Here is a 19,655-nt window from a genome sequence, read left to right on the forward strand (position 1 = left end):
TGTGTCTCTGGTCCCACCCACCCGCAGACTCCCCCTGCACACCTCAGCCCAGGCACGTGCTCTAAGAAGAAGCCCTCAGGTTATCCCTGGAAGAAACTCCCCCGTGTGTCTTGATGCTGAGCCTCAGATTGGAGCACTGGTGGGCTTCTGAGTGCCGGTATTGGTAGGAGGCGGCAGAGTCATTGCAGTTCCTCTGCCTCCCAAATAGTACAACTTTATTTTTCCATTATTTGGGAAGCTTTGGTGGCTAAATTGTCAGCTAGCTTAAAACTAGCAGCTTACATTCCCAGAACCGTGCAGAGAAAAATGCTTTGTCAGTTACAGCGATAACAGTAGCTGCCATTGTTGAACATCTCCTGTGCCCCAGTCTGTGATGTCACTTAATTCTTCTAGCAACCCCATAAGGCAGGTATTATTAGCTCCATTTCACAGATAGGTAAACCAAGGCCCCAAGAGGTTTAGTAACTTAGGATAGTAATAACTTAGGATATTCACAGATATCCTGTCCTGAGGACATTTCACAGATAGGCAAACCAAGGCCCCAAGAGGTTTAGTAACTTAGGATAGTAATAACTATCCAATATAGATAGCGTGTACTATATGATTCCATTTTTATAAAAACAAACGTGTGTGCATATGAAACACCAAAATGTGGATATATGTACATATGTAGATGTATGAATGTGGATATATGTAGACACACACAGATACACACAGGCAGAAATCAAAGAGGACATACACCACGGTGTTAGCAGGGATTGGTGATGGGGAAGAGGGAGAAGAATGCTGCATGATTTTTGTTTTGTTTTATTCTGTTTCTCCAGTGAAAAAGTATGGTTTCCATAGCTTTACAAGTTTCCCTTTAAGAAAATCATTTATTCTAGCCAGTTGTTGTTTCCAGCCCTCCATTCTTGTTTGCTTAAAGGATTTATCGGCTGTATTGCTCTTTGCTGTGGAAGGTGATCCCAGATCCTCCTTCCAACTTCCTCTCTCACGCCAGCCCTCTCATGAGCTGTGGTAGCGGCCTGTCCGAGAGCGATGATGCCAACAGGTCTTCCTTAGGAGGGAGACTTGACAATGAAAACTATTAAGCCCTTGTCTCCCCCACCTTGCACTCCAAAAAATCCAAGTGAAGACTTGTCTTTTTCAGAGCCTGAGTGGGTTTTTCGATTAGGCTCCATCTCAGAGGTTTCTGTGTATGTGATCGCGGTCCCTCTCCTGGTCTCTTGTTTTCACACTAGAACTTTTTTTGACATTTGACCAGAGGATGATTGCAGGCCAGTGGGGGTTGGTGTCTGTTTATTAACTACAAGATGTAAGAATGATGAAATAAAAGACCCCAAGAGGAAAAACAGATCCTCCATTCAAGGCTTGATTTGATCACCTTCAGCCTGCTGCCAACTGCTTTGGTCAGAAACTACAAATGTCCTGAAATTTGAGTCAATGCTAATAACTTTATTCTATTGTGCTCGGTGACTTTCACCACTGTTGAGTTTAATCCTTGGTGGTAAGAGCCAGCAGGGATAACTAGCATTTTGAGTAAAGTGCTAGGAGCTTGAAACATGTAAATTTGAAGGAGGTTTGTTCCTCTGCAGATGATTTAAATGTTAAGTACCTCCCCATGCAGGGGATACACGAAATGGAATCTGAAAACTATTATCTCCTGTAGAAATGAACTCTCAATTTACTCACTGCACAGGAAGGGCAGATTCTAGTCATTTTCACTGCCAGCAGGTGCCCTTTCTATGCATAATAGACTTCGAAAGTGTAATTAACACATGAGGACCACTGCTGCCAGTTTTTCTTCAGGTACATGCTGCTCGGGGTTTTCAGGACAACAGTGTAGGCTGTAAGAGCTTTTTACATGGCACTTGAAGATGAGGTGTTCATTGACTTCTGGACAAAGACATGTTAAATGAGGCTGAGTCCAGATCCCGCTGTTGGTATCGCAAGTCATGGTGCCTGGGCCCAGAGCCCCCAAGAGCTCTAACGCAGCCTAGTGCAGAACAGAGGCCAGGAGCCCAAAGCTCTGGGATGCGGTGAATGTGTGGAAAGTATGATGCTGAAATCCCCGCAATTATGTGGACTAATTGCACATTCACAAATACAGCAACCAATTATCTGAGTTAACTTTAATTAGAGGTATAATCACAGATTTTAATTATCTGAATAAATCAGTTTAGTACAAATAGTCTGCGCTGAATATTTCCCAAATTAAAATTTTCAGCTCCCTTCCCATTTTTGGAGAGGGTGGTAAAGAAAGTGCTGAGGCTTTGGATTCGGACAGACCTGGGTTCAAATCTCAATTTCATCTCTTATTAGCTGTGTCACCATTAAAAATCTATTTTATCTCTCTGATCTGCAATATCTTTTTCTGTAAAGTGGGTTTAATTTACCTACTTTGAAGAGCAGCTTTAGGAATCAGAGATGTTGGTCATCCAGTGGTACACAGGCCATTTAGTTCTTATCATGGTTATTATAAACATGGGACATGGATTTTTGGTTTCCAGAAGGTTTAACTCACATCAAACATTCTTGCTTCTGCTGCTTTGTGAGCTCAGGGGAAAACTTTATAATTCATCTTTTCTTTTTACCCCTCAGATTGTTTTTATTTTGATTTTTTTTTTTATTTAACTTGAGTTATTGTATGGTTGTTTTCATTTGCAGCTGTGGCATAAGAATGAAAAGAAAAGAAACAAAAGCAGATGGCAGAGAAAACGAAAGGAGTAAGACATTTCCAGCCCTTATGAATATTTAAAAACATGTGCTGCTGGTTCCTTTCTACTTTAGATCTGTACCATTTTCTTGACTTTGAAAGTGAAAATGAGAATGTTCCCCTACCTTGGCTGATGGCAGCCCTGACCTTGGCCAGTGTTGGGAGAGCCTGCCCATTTCTGGGACAGAAGGACTAACTTGCTGATGAGAATCTGCATTTCCTTTCATTATAATAATCACCGTCTCTTGAGTAGTGTGTACCAAACTCTTTATAAACACTATTGCAGATCTTCAAAATCAGGCCATAAAGTAAATAGTACTGGCTCCACTGTATGGATCAGGAAATTGAACCTCAGGGAGGTTTAGTGATTTCAACCACTGTGACACAGCTGAGAAATGGTAGAGCTTGCCCTTGAAATGTAAAGCCACCTCATGTTAAAGCTTTCCTTATTAATATCCTCCAAAGTTTTAGAGAATAAGTTGCACCCATCACCAAGAGTTGGTGAAAATTTTTTTCATGTAGGCTCCTTGATAACTTGCTAATTATAGACTTACGTTGTTCATTCAGAAAACATTTATAGGACCCTTACTGTGTACTGGGCACTATGCTAATTAAATGTTGCTAATAAAAGGTCCCAATAGAAACCACATGGTATTTCCCACATAAATTCCTTTTTCTGCCTTATTCTTTCAGAAGTAGTCCTAAATAAGGACTCCAGTCAGTTCCCAAATTGAATTGTGTCTTTGGGTTATTCTGGACACCTGTGGACCCACCTTTGTGACAAAATATTTCCAGAGCAGATCAGGGCAAGTTCACGTTGTCCCCCAGGGGCCAGCCAGATCAAGAGCCACGTTAGTAGCTAATTCTGATGCTCTCTGAGGACACGGTTGAACCAAAAAGTTATATCCTATGTGTACAATTAAGGTGTGAATTTTGCACTTGTCTTTGTAAAATGCATTCTATTTCCTGACATTTCTAGAGGATTCTGTAAGCCGTTTTTCCACTCAGCTTGGGCATGCTCAGATTCTCTGTGAGAGATACCAGTTCTAGATCCTTTATCCATGCTGCCTGTCATGTTCTGAATCAGTCCCCACATGCTGCATCATGCATTCCGTCTAGAATTTTTAGCAGACGGTCTGAAATGTGCCAGGGTGCACGGTCCATGTGGGTGGAGGGCATCAGTCTGGACACAGCTATGAAGTGACTTCTGGATGACCGGAGCTAGGTCTAGTCGAATCTCTGTCTTCATTGATGCCATGAGATTTTGCATAGGGAGTAAATTGATTCTAAAGTTAGTGGGATTCTTGATATTCTTAGTGACAGAAATAAAAATCAATGAAGTGTGGTGTGGTGGAAACAGAAAACCCTGGCTTTGTTCTGGCTTCCCCATTCACTAGCTTGAACCTCTCTGAACCTCTCTGAACCTCCTTTCTCTTCTGTCAAACATGGATAGTAATTACTACTGACACAAAGCAGGTGTTCTATAACTAGTACGTACTATTTTTTGTTATTAATAACTACATATACGTATTTATAGTTCTATTAATACGAATGTATATAAATGGCCCAAGAAAATCCAGTCGAAATACACAACTCCCAGGTAGAATGGGAGTAGGTTAGGTAGACAGGTGTGGCTAAAATTCTCCTATCTATACCAAACCCTGGGATAGGTAGGTTTTGTTAAAGATTGAATTCTAGAGGCTCCTGGGTGGCTCAAGTTCGTTAGGCGTCCAAGTTCGGCTCAGGTCATGATCTCGAGGTCCATGAGTTCGAGCTCTGCGTTGGGCTCTGTGCTGACAGCTCAGAGCCTGGAGCCTGTTTCGGATTCTCTGTCTTCCCTCTCTCTCTGCCCCTCCCCCATTCATGCTCTGTCTCTGTCTCTCAAAAATAAATGCTAAAAAAAAGATTTTAAAGATTGAATTCCAATAAGTGAACAAAAACTGTCATTTCTATTGTGCAGCAAGTATTTATGAGTGCCTACTACAACCCTGGCGTTGGGCATGGAAAGGTAGGAGAAAACAGTCCTTCACAAAAGAACTCAGGTCTCCAGGCAAGAATGGGAGAACAGATTTTTTTTAAGCTAAGAAACAACAAGTCACCAAGACAGGGTGGAACACCACACCAGGAGCTCCTCTGGGAGCAGGAGGATGGGATAAGGGCCAGGGTTTCAGTCCCAGGTAGAACAAGCAGGGAAATGCACCGTGTGTGTTGGTTGAATAAAAGGAAATTACAGATTTCCAGATAAATCTCTTAGTAAGAATTGGCTAAACTTGACCCTGACATTTGAACAGAGAGGCTGAGTAGGAGACAAGTTAAGTTTTGGATCCAAATCCTGGCTCTGGTCCCACTGAATACATGTCTTTGGGTGAATCACATAACGTCTCCAAGCCTCAGTTTCCTCATCCACCAAAGTATAGCTAAAAATATGGTTGTCCGTGAAAAGCCTGACAACCAGAAAATTTGTTTGCTGTCCACCATCAGAGCCCTACGTCAAGATGCACGTGCATTTCCTGCAGCAGCACCCAAGACTGAGAACGCTGAGAGCCTTTGGAGGAAGTTTTGGACAATTTATGAGTAAAGTGTCTTCCTGGTGGAAAAATGGCAGAGAGAAGAGACTGGGCTCTTTGTATTATCGATGCTATAGATTCTGTAGGAAGGTAGGGTTCTGTAGGTTCTATAGGTTCAAGTTCTCCATTTGATGTAAACAAAATTTTTTTTATATATATATATATTTATTTATTGAGAGAGAAAGCACAAGCAGGGAGGGGCAGAGAGAGAGGGAGATACAGAATCCGAAGCAGGCCCCCGGCTCCGAGCTGTCAGCACAGAGCCTGACACGGGGCTCGAACTCACAAACTGAGATCATGACCTGAGCCAAAGTTGGACACTTAACCAACTGAGCCACCCAGGCGCCCCCCCCATTTGATTTTTTTAATTAAAATGTAATTCATATACTGCAAAAATTACCCTTTTTAAAACTCTACAATTCAGTGGGTTTATGTATATTCCCAAGGTTGTGCAACCATCACCACTATTTCCAGGTCCATTAGTTTTTTTTTTAACAAATATTTTTTAATGTTTGTTTATTTTTGAGAGAGCACAAGTGGGGGAGGGGTAGAGAGGGAGACACAGAATCTGAAGCAGGCTCCAGGCTCTGAGCTGTCAGCGCGGAGCCCGACGCGGGGCTCAAACTCACGAACCAAGATCATGAAACGAGATCATGACCTGAGCTCAGTGATCAATGGATCCTGACCTGGATCCATTAGAAATTTGATAGATTCTTTATTGTTAGTAAGGTAGTTCATCCTTATTTTAAAACATACATTTTTTTTTTTTAACCTTCCACAAACATATCCAGCAGAAAGCAAATGTCCTGTGAAAATGAGCAATCCATGTAGGTGGTTGGCATCAGACCCTTTACTTGGCCCTTCCAAGGTGCCCCTGTTGGCCCAGACGCTAGGGATGCAGCGGAACAGCTTGTCCGGCCTCAGCATCGCGTGCCCGCAACGGGGCAGAGACTTGCAGGGTTAGAGAAGACATCGTGCCCCTTTACCACGGGATTGGCCCTTGCCCAGTTGGGGGTGGGGATTGTCGGCTCACCCACCCGCCCTGCGGCCCTCCATCTCCTCTGCTGCCACATATACCTCTGAGCGGCAGAACCCGCCCTGCTGGGCCCACCTTGCCAGTCGCCGCCCTGCTGCCTGATGTGTTACAGGGCAGCACGGCTTGCCTCCCTTGCCCCGGTGTCTGACTGGCCTCCCTGGAACACAGCTGGCCCTGACCTCTGCTTATACGACCGAGCCTTGGCCTGGCTTTCCATTTCCTGAGACACATTCTGTGTCTGATTCCTCACTCCTCCCTGACATGGAGCCTGTCTTAGACCCAGTACTTAGAAAACTGTGGCACAGCATAGCGGTCTCTATAGCAAAAAGATTCTAGACACGTTCCTGGACACCAATAGAGCAGGAGCCACAGTAGTGCCGTCGTGCCTCAGCAGTGGAGGAAGTTACCTCCTGGCAGGACTCTGGGGACAAGTGCCCCTCCCTCTCTCCATTGTTGGGACAAGGGAGAGTCCGTGGGGCCACCAGCACAGTGCTAGGCTCAGCATAATCTCTCAACCAAAGTGGGTTTGTGATCGCCCTTAAATATTTGAAAGACTGAGAGGCCAGGCTAAGAAGTAATTGGATGCCGTGCATCTTGACACGTGACGTATCTTAGTCCTGGAAAGACAAAAAGAAGAAATTTTCCCCACTTATTAGTTGCATTCTGAATTTTTACATTGACGAGAGGGGCTTCCTTTCTTTTGATTTATCCATAAACCTCTTTCACGCTCTTTCTCTCCTCATTTCTTTCAAACCTCCCTCATTCATTCCTGCATTTCTGTGAGAGTCTCACGGGCTGTTGGTGGATCCCAACTTGAGATTTCCTTTTGCATCTGGCTCCGGCTGTTACGGTTCTCATTGAACTCTCTGGGGCAATAGAGAGCCCTGTCTCCTGACCTTTTTTTTTTTTGTGATTAACTTCTCCTGCTGCAGCGGTCTTAGCCATGGAGCCCTGCTTGATGTTTTCCAAGTATGTCTCCTTCCGGTAGACTGAGGAGGCACAAAAGGGCGGGCCACTTCAGGCTTTGATGTTGACCTTTCCAGGTTTTCACCCAGGCGTTATCTTTGTAGCTCATGTATTCGTTTAGGTTGGGTTCGGGGGGCTTAAAGCTCTGAAAGCCATCTCCCCCATCCCCCTCCAGGGTTACCCCAGGAAGCCACAGGGCCCCACTCAGAAGGGCACTGTCCCCTCTCCCCCCTTTCATGCATCAGCTGCAGCGATAGACATGTGTCGCATTAGCAAACCATCTCTAGCGCCCGAACCATGCACACCCAGCTCCCTCTGTGCTCTGTTGTGAGCCCTGCGCTCTGGCTACCCAAGCACACATGAAAGTGGACAGTCTGTGCCTCCTCTCCCGGTCTGGGATTGCTCTTGTCCTCTCACGGGTCCTCATCCTGGGGTATTGCTCATAAATCAGGGACGGCGGGGTGGAAACCAGGCACAAAGTTAAATACCTTTTTCCCCTAAGAGAACCTTGATTAACTCATGGCATTTGTGCCCCTTCCACTTTTCAAGCCATATTTTCTGCCTCTTACCAGCTGTGACCTTTGTCGAGTCACTTAATCTGTTTGAGCCATAGATTCCTCTGTAAATTATGGAGATCAGCCTTTCAAGACTGCTGCCACGATGAAGTGAGGTCATCTGAGGTCCGCCCCACCACGCCTTGTTTGTTTCCTTATAGCACTTTATACACATACTCTAATACGCTTATTTAATGCCTACTCGTAACTGTAAATTCCAGATAGGCAGGGACCAGAACTGTTCTCTCCTGTGTCCCCAGCCCGATGTGATGCCTGATACCTAGTAATATTTGTTGGTTGACTGACCAGCATATGAAAGACAGTGAGCACATAATAAATGTACCATAAGATGTTAGTTTTCTCTTTTCTGTCCCCAGTTGCCTTTTTAAAATTCAAGCTCCTGAGCGGCTAGTTTATTTTTCTCTACGGACGCCGTGAATCCTGTTACGATCTTATTTTCCTGGTTGGGTGTCGGCAGCTGGAGTGTCACAGCCAAATTTGTGGCCCTCCCAGCCAGTGTGCGAAACCTCACCCCAGCTTGCGATTTTTCCCTTTGCCCCTGTTTCCTTTCCTGCTTTTGTTGCTGTGTTAACCTGCTTTAAAGCTTGTTTAGAACAAAAAAAAAGAGTATCAATTCATTTAAGGGAGTAAGGCTAACGGATTTATTCTGTGGAGTATCTACTTGCTGTTTTATTTTTCAATTACAGTTGTCAAATGACTTTTTTTTCTTTAAGTTAGCATAATGGTTAAGGGAGGTTCATATTTAGCAGGAGTAGTATAAAAGACTTCGCAGTAGAGGGATTTGAGCTGGAATCACCATTAACTGTGACCATGGGCAGGTTTCTGAGAATCCTTTTTTTAATCCGTAAAATGGATGGTATAAATTGGATTCTTTGGGGGATTAAATGAGATAAGGTAGCTAAAGCCTCCCGCACAGCCCTCTGACTCCGGGAAACAGGAAACAGTTGGGTTCTCCTGTGGCTGACCATCTAGAATAACTGTGCAAATTAACCTGTGCTTTATGCCAAGTGGGCAACCCACACAGAAGCCTCTAAGAAGGGAAGTGTTTGCAACCACTGGGGTTCTGTGAGAAGTGGTGCTTAATGGGCACGCAGGTTCAGGAGGACCTGAAGGAAGAGGGCTTGAGGCCCAGGGGACACCGTATGACTAAGGGCTCAGAGGCAGGCTGGGAACAAGAGGATTCCTCTGGTGAGGGGAGGTGGGGATTGGCGTTGACGGGACATGATGTGACACGGCTGAGACCTGGTCCAGCTGCTGACCGGCCCTCAGAAAGCAGATTAGAAGAGAACTAATCTCCTTCCCCTCCTCCTTCCACTGGCCTCGCCGAGGCTGGGCTTCTGGGAAACGTCTTGTCTCAGAGCAGAGCAGACTTGGGTTCTGGTCTGTTCTGTCATTTTGCCAGCTGTGTGACCTGCATGACCTTCACGTCTTCACCTTTATGGTGGCAGTAGCAGTAGTGCCTGCCTCACACTGCTGCCGCGAGGGGCCGCCGAGAAAATGCCTGGTGAGCCCCTAGCCTGATGCTGGCTGGCTCTCGGCGGGCGTGCGGTGAACCGTGGCCGCTGTTGTCGACTCCTTGTGCACATTGGCCCTTACGCCGGCCTGCACGCCATCCGTCGGAGACCAGAACTACGATCGTGTGCGCTCTCTGACAAGATGTGCTGTGAGGTCTTGGCTCGAGCCCTTTCTCCCACCTCTTGTCCTTTACCCTGCCCACCCATGCCGGGCCCCGCTGTCTCAGAGCAGAATTGGAAACCATTTGGCAAGCTGTATTTGCGCTTTTGTTTCTTTTCCAAAGAAGAAAGAGAAGCTCAAATGATTAAGACTTCTTTCAGAGTTTGCCTTTCCTTTGAAAGTAGTGGACTGAGGAAAGACTCCTGGGCTCCCCGTAGCCGGTCCGTCCGGGATGTGATTGAGGAGGTGTGTGCCTCGGAGAGGTCCACTGGGCCCTGCAGCATGCGAACTCCAGTGCTGACTTTGCATTTTTATGGGGATGAGCAAAGCAGTGGGCCTTCCATCCCCCCTCCCCGCCCCCTCCAGCCCCAGGGGCTAGTAGCTGATTCCTTCCTGAGGTCGAAGAAGAGGTGTCTCTCACCTGGGGGTGGGGGGGCCCCCCACCTCTCCGCGGCTCCTCCCACCCCTCCCCCTTTGTCCTGGGAAGCTTTGTTTTGTGTCTCTGAGCAGCCAACCTTCTTTTATTAAACCTCACTCTTTTCCAATTAGTAGCCACTCACCTCAGGGGAACATAATTAAGAGGGCTCTAGTTGTCTGGAGAAGGGAATGAAACAAATTGTGGAAGTGCAGTAATCATGAACAGGGCCGCAGCACCATTCCTAAGTCTGCGGGAGCCATAGCGGTGTGGGGAATGAGCTCCTGCGTAGAATTCAGCTGTAAGAAAGGCCTGAGTTCATAGGAGGATTGGGTGAGTAGCCCCCTTGGGACATCAGCGCCTCTTTTGGCTTAAGTACCAAGTGTGTTTCGGGAGACAGCATGGGCACAGCCATCCGACAGCCCCAGGTTGGAACATTGGTTCCAGGTTCACCGTTTACTAGCTGTGTGACGTTGGACAAATCACTTCACCTTTCTGAGGCCGTTTCCCAGTCTGAAAATGTGGGTGATAGTGCTGCCTTGCAGTGTTGTCTTGAGAACTGTGTGTAAGTAACGCCTAAAAGCGGCTGAGTTGTAGTGTTCTTTTTTCCCTTAGTAGGATTCGAATTAAACATACCTCTCGGGTAAAGGTCACTGCCTTGACACCAGCTTCCCTTTGCAGGGAAGAAGGAAGGAAGAATAGTTTTTATTCTTCCAGAATGTAACTGATGAAGTCAGATACTGCAGTAATTCCCAGAGAACAAAGGCCTAATAGAGACGTACCCTGGGATGCTACTTGGAGAAGCACGATGCATCCCACAGTTGCTATCGGCCATAGGGTCGTTGTGACACAGTTGTCATGGCCTGCCTCTGTGTGAACTTGGTCATAGCTGTTAACATTATCACCGATTTAATTATGTGCATTATTGGTTCTGCACATGTTGTGTCTAAATGCCATTTAAAGTGGCTTCAACATCACACTTCGAATCGCCATTGAAATGTAAAGTCACTGCGAATGCCGAAAGGCACCAACAGCAGATAAGCATGGTGTTCATTTGCTGTTGAACGGATGTCTGCATTGCTGTGTTCTTGAGAAGCAACGGACAAGTTCTTTTGGGGACCTAATAAAGGAAGACAGGTTCTAGATGAGGTTTGGTTGTATCTTGTTCCTGAGATAAAAACACGGACATTGATGACCGAGTCACAAAATGATCCAGAATGGTTGAACTCCACATGTGAAGGAGTTTTTTAGGAGCGGCTTGAATTTATTTTGCCATATTTGCCTTTTAATGTATGCTCAAGAGGACTAAGTGGTTTTGAAAGTTTGTCATTCTAAGTGGTGAGAAAGTAACGAATTATAGTTGTGATTTTTTGCATTCTTGGTGGTTCTCTAAAACCAAGAGTAAAGGTTGCCTTCCTGCAAAAGTGTTAAGCAACTTACCGAACTCAGTACATAGACGGTGACCAGAGAGTGTGCTTGGAGTCAGACACCCTTGTGTTGACGTGACGTGTATCAAGCACCTCACCTCTCTTCACGAAGCCGTGACTGTCCTCACCATGGCTTTGCCAGGTGCCCTTCAGAGCCGGGAACAAGAAACCATTCTTTGGGCGCTCAGAGAATGGGTCCAGTAGGACCTGCCATGTCAGGGACTCAAAGAGAACCCATCTGGACGTGATAGGTTACCGAGCCTACCACGTGCTGCTCCTGTGCCTGGCACTTCGTGGGTTCTTGCAGTAGTCCTGAAGGATTCCCACCTTAACAGAGCCTGCCTGTTTATTTATTTATTTCAAATTTTTTTTTCCTTTTTAATGTTTGTTTATTTTTGAGAGAGAGAGAGAAAGAGAGAAAAATTATATGCACTCTAGAATTTCAAAGGTAGATATATGTTCCTTATTTGTGGGCCAATGTTGGGTGAGGAAAATGTGGAAACAAAAGTACCGTTCAGGTGAGGTGATCCCCTCTCCCCTAAATTTCTCCTTACCATAAAAAGACAAAGAAAAGAAGATTTCCAAAGAAAACGAGTCAGTATCTGCAGTAACTACTGAGGTTTGTGGAGAACAGAAACTTTCAGGACCCACCTAGGATTACCCAGTTACATATTTGCCACATTGAGATGTTAAGCGGACTCTGGGTTTCTTTTTTCTTTTCTTTTCTGTTCTTTTTCTTTTTCCTTTTTTTTTTTTTTTTTTCCATTTTCCTCTCCCCACTTGGAATTTGTAATTAGTATCTTTGCTTAGTGAAAATGCAGTCAATTCAGGGAAGTATTTGAGGCTTTGTAAGCAAATGATGACAGTGTAAAAGGTATTTGTCCAAATTTGCATTTATACAAAAGCTGGGGCTGCTGTGATTTCAGAGTAAGTGTGCTTTCAATATTTTCTAAATACAGAGCTGCTGCAGCCCTAGCAATACTTGGCTAAGAAATTGCACTTCTATGATAGGCCGTAATTACTCTTTGGAAAATTATTGGGCTTAAAAAAAAATGCCTACCTAATGATACCTGAATGGTGAGGCTCACTTTGTCCCTCTGCACGTGCAGTCACTTCTGCAAGACTACTGTTCCTGTCTTTCAAAATATCGTTGATTTTTATTGCAGGACAAAAGGGCATGGCATTAAAACCTATGCATTTAAAATTCTAGAAAACATTTCTTTTTCAGGTAAGAGACTTGAGGTAGACGGAGACTTGCTCCGTATTTGTTTTCACCTTTTCCTCACAGTTGTTTGAATGGTCTTTTTCTGTACATTAACTCACCGGCTAGAATTTCAATTCTGAAATTCTGATGAAAACCCCACGTCATTTGTCAATTGCATGAGTCAATGCAGGAGCTGGAAAAGTTGCTAAGATTCGGTTAAATGTTACAGATTGGAGTTTTTCCTCCCTTCTATGTGTTAGGCTATGCGGCTGGACAAATTAATAAGTGGCCATTTTTCTGGAATTCTCTCTTCCTGCTTCCTTTCATTACATTAGGCAAGGTTCCACGAGATGAGACATTTGCAGTCTTAAGACTTCCTGCCAGGGTTCAGACTTTGTATTTTTGACATTGAAGCTGTCGTGTTCCTGAAGCTACTTAATTAGAAACACATTCATTTCAGCGTACCCTGGAGAAAGCTTGGACAGCAGAGCCCGGCACACTGGGAAGTTCGAGTATTTGTGTAACTGGCAGCTAAACTAATGGTTTACAGTTTAAGGGGAAAAAATATCGCAGGGCATTTCCTTGCCCCTAGAAGCGAAGAGAAGCTGAATGTGCACAGCAGATACCTTTTTTAAAAAGGAGAGAGGAAGAAGAAGAAGAAAGCACAGAAAAGACAACTCCACTTTCAGTGCAGTTGTGTGTATAATTCTTTCTTTGGCTATTATCAAACACAAAAAGTCTTCTAGAAGAATAGTTCCCAAACTGTGCTGCTAATATTCAAGTCTGTTTTACAGGCTCCCAAGATCTATTACTGCTGAGATCTGTAGTGAGGAGGACATTTTATATTCTGGGGAAGGATTTTTGCTTGAAGAATTTTATTTGTTGAATGGTAATGAGGGAATTGTGCCCTCTCTTATTTTTAAATGTTTGAGCAATTTTAAAATGCACATCTGATGTTTAAAAACCTTCATTCCCTATCGATTGCTTTCAGAATAAAGCCTAAACTCCTTAGTATTCAAGTGGACGCACCCCTCTCCTTTCTCATTTCTACTCTTGTGGTTCTCCCGACGCTGTCCCCAAGAAAGCCATCCTTGTAGGTGCACTTCCGCTCTCCTGGCTGCCCCAGAGGGAAGGTGCCTGGTCCCCTTGGTTTGAGCCAGGTACCTTTCCTCTACGCCCACAGAACACCCTTGACCTTTCATAGGATGTGTCGCATACTGGAGAGACACTCCGTTCCTCCTCCTCCTTGACTGCCGTCCCCTACTCCCCAGGAAATACATGCATGGGAGGTGGGTCCCGGGGTTTTAGGTTCAGTATTATGAAGTCAGCGTGGCCCAGAAGGAGGAAATTCAGAGCCACCCCAGGTTTGCTGCTTCCTGTGTTTTGTGGCATTAGACAAGTGATTTCCGCTCTCTGGGGGCTATTCTTTCCTCTGTCAACTGGGGATAAAGCCTACCTGATGCCATTGTTGGTGTGGATTAAGAAAGATGAATTTGCAGTTCCTCACATAACGCCTAGCACGTTTATTATTGGTAAGTAGCATCATAATGTGATGCACACAATGTGTGCGAACATGCTTGCACACACACACACGCACGCACACACACACGCGCGCTCCTGAAACCAAAGAAGATCAATCCATAGTGCCCAGGTTTTAAGAGCTTTGGAGTTGGGTTCTCATCTTCTGCTCATTTGATGACTTAGGGAACCATTGCCCTGTGAATGAAGCAGTCGGAAGGGGCTTTTTGAATTGGGTGATGTGTGTGTGCAGTCGGGGAGGGGAGGCTTGCTCGAAGTTCCCCATGTACTTGGACAGTTAGATCACATCTCTTGAGGTCAGAAGGAAACATCAAATAAAAAAAAAAAAATCAGTCTTCTTTGAAACCTATTATACCTTGCGTCCAACCTTGTTAACTGCTTTTTCTGTTGTAACTGTGGCGATTTGTTGTCACTAGTGTCCATTTGTGCCACGAACTCTACTAACTGCTTTACGTGTATGTTCTCTCGTTCTGATCACAAGCTGCCAGTTTGATTCCGGTATCCCATTTTAAAGATAAGGCAACTGAGGCTGTGTGCTCACATGGGGCTACTTAGGGATTGACACCAAGGTCAGTGCTCTTCCCACACCGCCCATGCTGCCTCTAACGCTGCCCACGTTTTGAAATTCTTCTGAAGTTTCTAGGCTTGGGAACAAAATGTCACATTAGGATTTTTGTTGTGAAAGGAAATGTAACTGTGCATACGTTTATTAAAACAGTTTTTCTCCAAATAGTGAACCATCTGTAATTTTCTGTCGGAAGCAACAGACATTAAAGCAGCTGTGTGTCTCTGTTTCTCTTCACAGTGCTCCCATGCCCTACCTCATAGGAATCCATTTAAGTTTAATGGAGGTAAGTTGGCGCCTTTCCCCCCCAGATCTCTCTACTCGCGGCTTTGTTTTGCTATGCGGCAGTGGAAAAGACACAGTCTCGGGATTCACAGCTCTGCACATGGGAGCGTGTCGAACCAACACCTCATGCTCAGCCCCCTCGCAGGTGCACAGAGCTGAGCATCCGGCGGAGGCCCTTTCCACTGGGCTCTGCTTTCCAGTGTTTTTCCGCTTTGCTTGGAGGTTGTCAGTTTTCATGGGTGAGGGAGAGAGGTTCAGAGAGGCAGGAGGAAAGGGAAGGGAAATTGTTTGCTTTTCAAAATGATGTTTATTATAAATCACTGTAACAGTACGACATTTTTCATTGTCAAAAACATGGTATAAAAAAGTAGGTAGGTATATAAAGAAGAAAGTTGAAAAGTGTCCACGATACCATTATTTCAGACTCAACTACTATTAGCATTTTATTATTCTTCCTCCTAGTCTATATTCTGTGAATATATATTTTGTATAAATATGCATACCTGATATATATATGTATACATATTATATATATATAGTTTTAGGTCTGTTTCACTTAATATTATGGCATGGAGATTTCTACATATTTTAATCCACTCTCAATATGAATAATTTTTAATTTGTTGCCTGTCCATCCACTGTTTGGATATACCACAACCTAACCATTTTCCTATAATTGTTGGACACTTGGGTTGTTTATCATTTTTCACTATTATAAATAGCATTTCAGTGAACATCTTTATGCATAAGGCTCTCTCCGCACCCTGACTTATTTCTTTAGCACAGAACCACCCCCCCCCCCCCCCCACAAAGTAGAAATGCTTGGTCAAAGCTAGGAATCTGGTGCCAGATTGCTTTCTGCATGGCTGTACCAATTAGATAGCAGTTCTTTTAAAGGGCTTTTGTGTGCTTTTGTAAGTGCCATTGGTTTGTAGACATGAACCTTAAGCTTTTCCCTCCTCGAGAGAGAGAGCTTAAATTTGTACTAGAGCAAAATGGGGTGGGAGGTGGGGGCTTGCCTGTTTTGCACAGGAGATAAGCTCCCAGAGGGAAAATCTAGAGCCCTGTCCGTCTGTGATGATGCTTTGCATGTCTTAAAGGAAGTGCTACTTCTCTTCTTCTGTTGCCTTCATTTCACGTCGACGAGGACCACCTGCTTCTTCACTAACTGTTGCACACTGTGCTATTGTGCTTACGAAAATGAAACAAGTTGGTTATCGAAAAACCTGTTTGTTTGACATTGAGAATCTTGATCAAAATAGACCACAGAAATCTGCTCAAATTTCTAATTTGACAGGACGGCCATGTGGCTCCTACATTCTGTTAACAGTTCCTCCTTGTCGTCACCCAGCCCTGAGCACATACAGTACACAGTTTATGGACGATCTCGGATGGTGTATTTAGATCAGATTGAAGAGATTTCTTCTGTGTTTTACCTTTGTTTGTCAAGTTTAGGGGTGTATTCAAGGCTCCTGTGTGGAAAATTGAAAGTGAATACTTTTCTAACCGACCTTTCATGCCAGTCGCTGCAGAGTTTGAGACACAAATGTAAAGACCATTTGGTCTATCAGAGTCCACAGCTCTTTCCGGCCCCTCCTCCTGCCTTCCAGGCTGTTCTAGTACAGGCTTTTTCAGACTCCTTTTCATGTCCCTTTACCTTCAGCATTGTCCACGTTTCTAGTCTTAGCTTGCTTTTCTTCTCCACATGCCCTCTAGTCATCTCTCGTAAGGCTTTTGCTTCAGCTACCAACGTGATATTTGTGACTCTCAGCTCTGAACTTCCTCTGGCTTCTCTTTCTCTGAACTTCAGATGCCAAGTTTCAAGTGCTGATGGATTGTCACCTAATGTACTACAGATGTCTCAGACTCAGTCTTCCCCAGACAATGCATTACGTACACGCGCACGCACACACACACACACACACACAACCTTCTGGTGTTCCCGGTCTCTGAGTGGCACCATTGCCCGCAGAGGCACCAAAGTGGGACACACCAAGCATGGCTGAGTTCTCCTCTCTTCTTCATTCTTTCTCTCGAAATAGTCACCAGGTCTCTGACATCTCTCTCCACCTGTTCCTTCCTCACTGCCTTCGATGACCTTTTTCTTTGCTTTCTTGGATTCCTGTGAAGACTTATTCATTCCTGTGATAAGCAAAATGAAGGCCTCTGTGTTCTGAACAGTTTGCTAGGCCGTAGAGAGAGGGAGACGGACATGAACTCAGGCCAAAGTCCCGACACGTGGTGGGGTGCCTTCCGCCTCGTCGCCATACCTCCGTAGCCCGCCTTCCAGCCTCTCTCTGCCCTCCCCCATGTCCTGCTGTCTCCACTGCTGTCCTCTCACTGTCCCTTGCTAGCCAGTGCTCTCCCTGATCCATAAGCACACCCACATCCCTCCTCAACACCCCCTCCCTCCGGCTAAGCTTGCCCTTCTCCACCTCTTCCCAGAAGTCCCCAGTTGTCATCTTTCACGTACTGTACTTCTTGCCCTGGATGATAGCTGTCTGCTGCTCTGTCCTCTCCATCATCCCTAGAAGTATGAGTTCTTTGAGAACAAAGACTGTACTGCATTCATGTGGTGGCCTCAGCACCTAGCAGGACGCCGAGCACGTACTTTCTGAAAAGGATTGAGTGCGTGCTTGGAAAACTGGATTCCAGGACACATTCAGAGCCTCACTGTTTACGGGGAACCAGCACCATAAGTTTACTTAAAGGTGGAGTAAATTTTTTACTTTTTATATGATCGTAAGGAATTTTTGAAAAGACCGCTGGTAGTAAAACATGTAATGCAAAATATACGTAAATTCTGAAGCTGAAACTTGAGACAGTTTTGCCTTTAGGTGAATGGGTGCAAATCCACTCTCCTTCCTCAGCCTTTGAGGGGTTTTACGTGAGAAGGTTCAGGAAGCACTGGGCAAGATCAGTCTTAGACCTGTTTGACTGAAGTTGGGGAGGGGTTTGCCATGCCAAATTCTTGTGTGATCAGCAGTAAAAGAAAAGCCAGATCAGTCATTGCCCCATTCTTGAGGCCAGCTAAACCAGTTTCCAAGCAAAGTCGTGTTTCCTGGGTGTGTTGGGTAGCCGTGAACTACCAAATCGTGGAATTTAGTCTCTTAATCTCCTTCCGTGGATTTCAGCTCAGACTCGGAATGCTCTAGTTATTCTTTTTGATCGGGTTTATCTGGTTCTGTTATACTCTTCAAGGGAGAGAAATGCTTCCCTGAGATTTCTTCCAGGCACCATGGGCTGTAACGCTTGGGGAGGAGCTCGTACCTGGGGCCAAAGGAAAGCTCTTTAAGGAAGGAGCTTGGGAAGGCCCATCTCCTCTCGCACACTAGTTTTCTTACTGGCAATTCAGCAAAAGGCTTATTTTTGACTGTCTTGTTATTTTTTCTTGAAAGCTATAGGCACCTTATTATGCCTTTGCATATGTGCCAGAATTTTTTAAACTTCAAATGAATGTGGCAGATGTTCATAAAAGTTTAGAAAAAGCTACCATAGGAAGACTTTTTAACCATTTTTATGACACTCAAATTTGTTGCACAAAAGGAAATATAAATTATAACCTAGTGTTCTCATTTGAAAAAAAGGTTATTTTGGGGAAAGACCTCATTCTGGTGTTCCGTTCTAACAGGGTGCCCCTGCTATTTGTTGAATGGTAACCCAGGCACCTTCAAGAGTCTGCCTTCCTTCTGAAGTGACAAGTTTATAGTCAATCCGGATTCTTACCCCTCCTTCCGCCTTTTTATATTCTTTCTCTCATTTAAGCAAACATTAATTTGAGGCTAGTGGTACGTTAGCAGGATAGCCAAGGGTATTGGCATGGACCTAGTTTCTTCTTGGAGAGAGTGATCTTGTTAGCTGGCAGCTAGGAAATACCGAAACGTGGCCAGATTCCACAGGGCCTGTTTCCTTTCATTCTCTCCACCTCGGTTCAGTTCAGGAGACGTTTTCTGCCGCCCCTCTTCTGTGCCTGGTCTGGTAGCAGGTGCCAGGTTACATCTGGTGGATGGTGCTTCTCCGTTTTGATAAGTGAAGACTTTCCTCTCCAAGCCTCACAAGCAATGCTTTGTGTCCAGGCCTCAGAGTGCTACGAGGGATGTAGGCAGAATATTGTATGCATGTGTCCCGGTGGTCAGGAGGGAGGAAGGAGAAGCGATAGCTATGGCACAGTTGCAGACAGAGGCTCGGGTTAGCCTGTGTAACATACCCCACCTGTACACAGAGGCGGTGAAGTGCAGTGTTTAGAACGTGGACTCTGGATTTTAGCCCTCCGAACTTCCTGCTTACGTGATCCTGGGGAAGGTAATGACCTCTTAACGTCTGTTGTCTTACCTATGAAACGAGGACAGTGGCCACATCTCCCTTACAGGATTGTTGGGAGATCCAGTGAGATAATGCTTGTTGGGTGCCTCACATAGTGCCTGGCACATAAAGAGTTCAACAGAGATCAACAACCGTTGATGTTTTTATTTCCTCAGTGGGCTTAAAGCCATTTACGTTGTTAAGTCGGTAGCTTTGGGAGCACGTTTTAGAGACTCTTAGGTTACCAGGGCCATCGTCCTCATTACCTAGGGAAGGAGAGTTTGTGGTCGCCCTATTTTCTCCTGGTCTGCAGTGCTAGAGACACTTTTTCGGGGATGGGAGCGGTCCTTTTGTAGAATTTGAATGCACTCTCGACCCTCTGCT

General features: G+C 45.0%; 1 protein-coding gene across 23 annotated transcripts in view; it reads left to right on the forward strand.

Annotated features, from left to right (window-relative positions):
* Window positions 1–19,655, forward strand: part of DENND1A (DENN domain containing 1A) — a 513,465-nt gene that overhangs the window by 292,537 nt on the left and 201,273 nt on the right. For all 23 annotated transcript variants that reach the window (XR_009251413.1, XM_058694192.1, XM_058694190.1 and 20 more), the window contains one exon: window positions 14,925–14,970. Coding sequence is in view for 22 of the 23 variants with exons in the window: in XM_058694192.1 (XP_058550175.1) it covers window positions 14,925–14,970 (46 nt within the window). In the remaining variant the exon portion in view is untranslated. The remainder of the gene's footprint in view (window positions 1–14,924; window positions 14,971–19,655) is intronic.

The sequence above is a fragment of the Neofelis nebulosa genome, chromosome 12 (genome assembly GCF_028018385.1).
Source record: "Neofelis nebulosa isolate mNeoNeb1 chromosome 12, mNeoNeb1.pri, whole genome shotgun sequence".
NCBI lineage: Eukaryota > Metazoa > Chordata > Mammalia > Carnivora > Felidae > Neofelis > Neofelis nebulosa.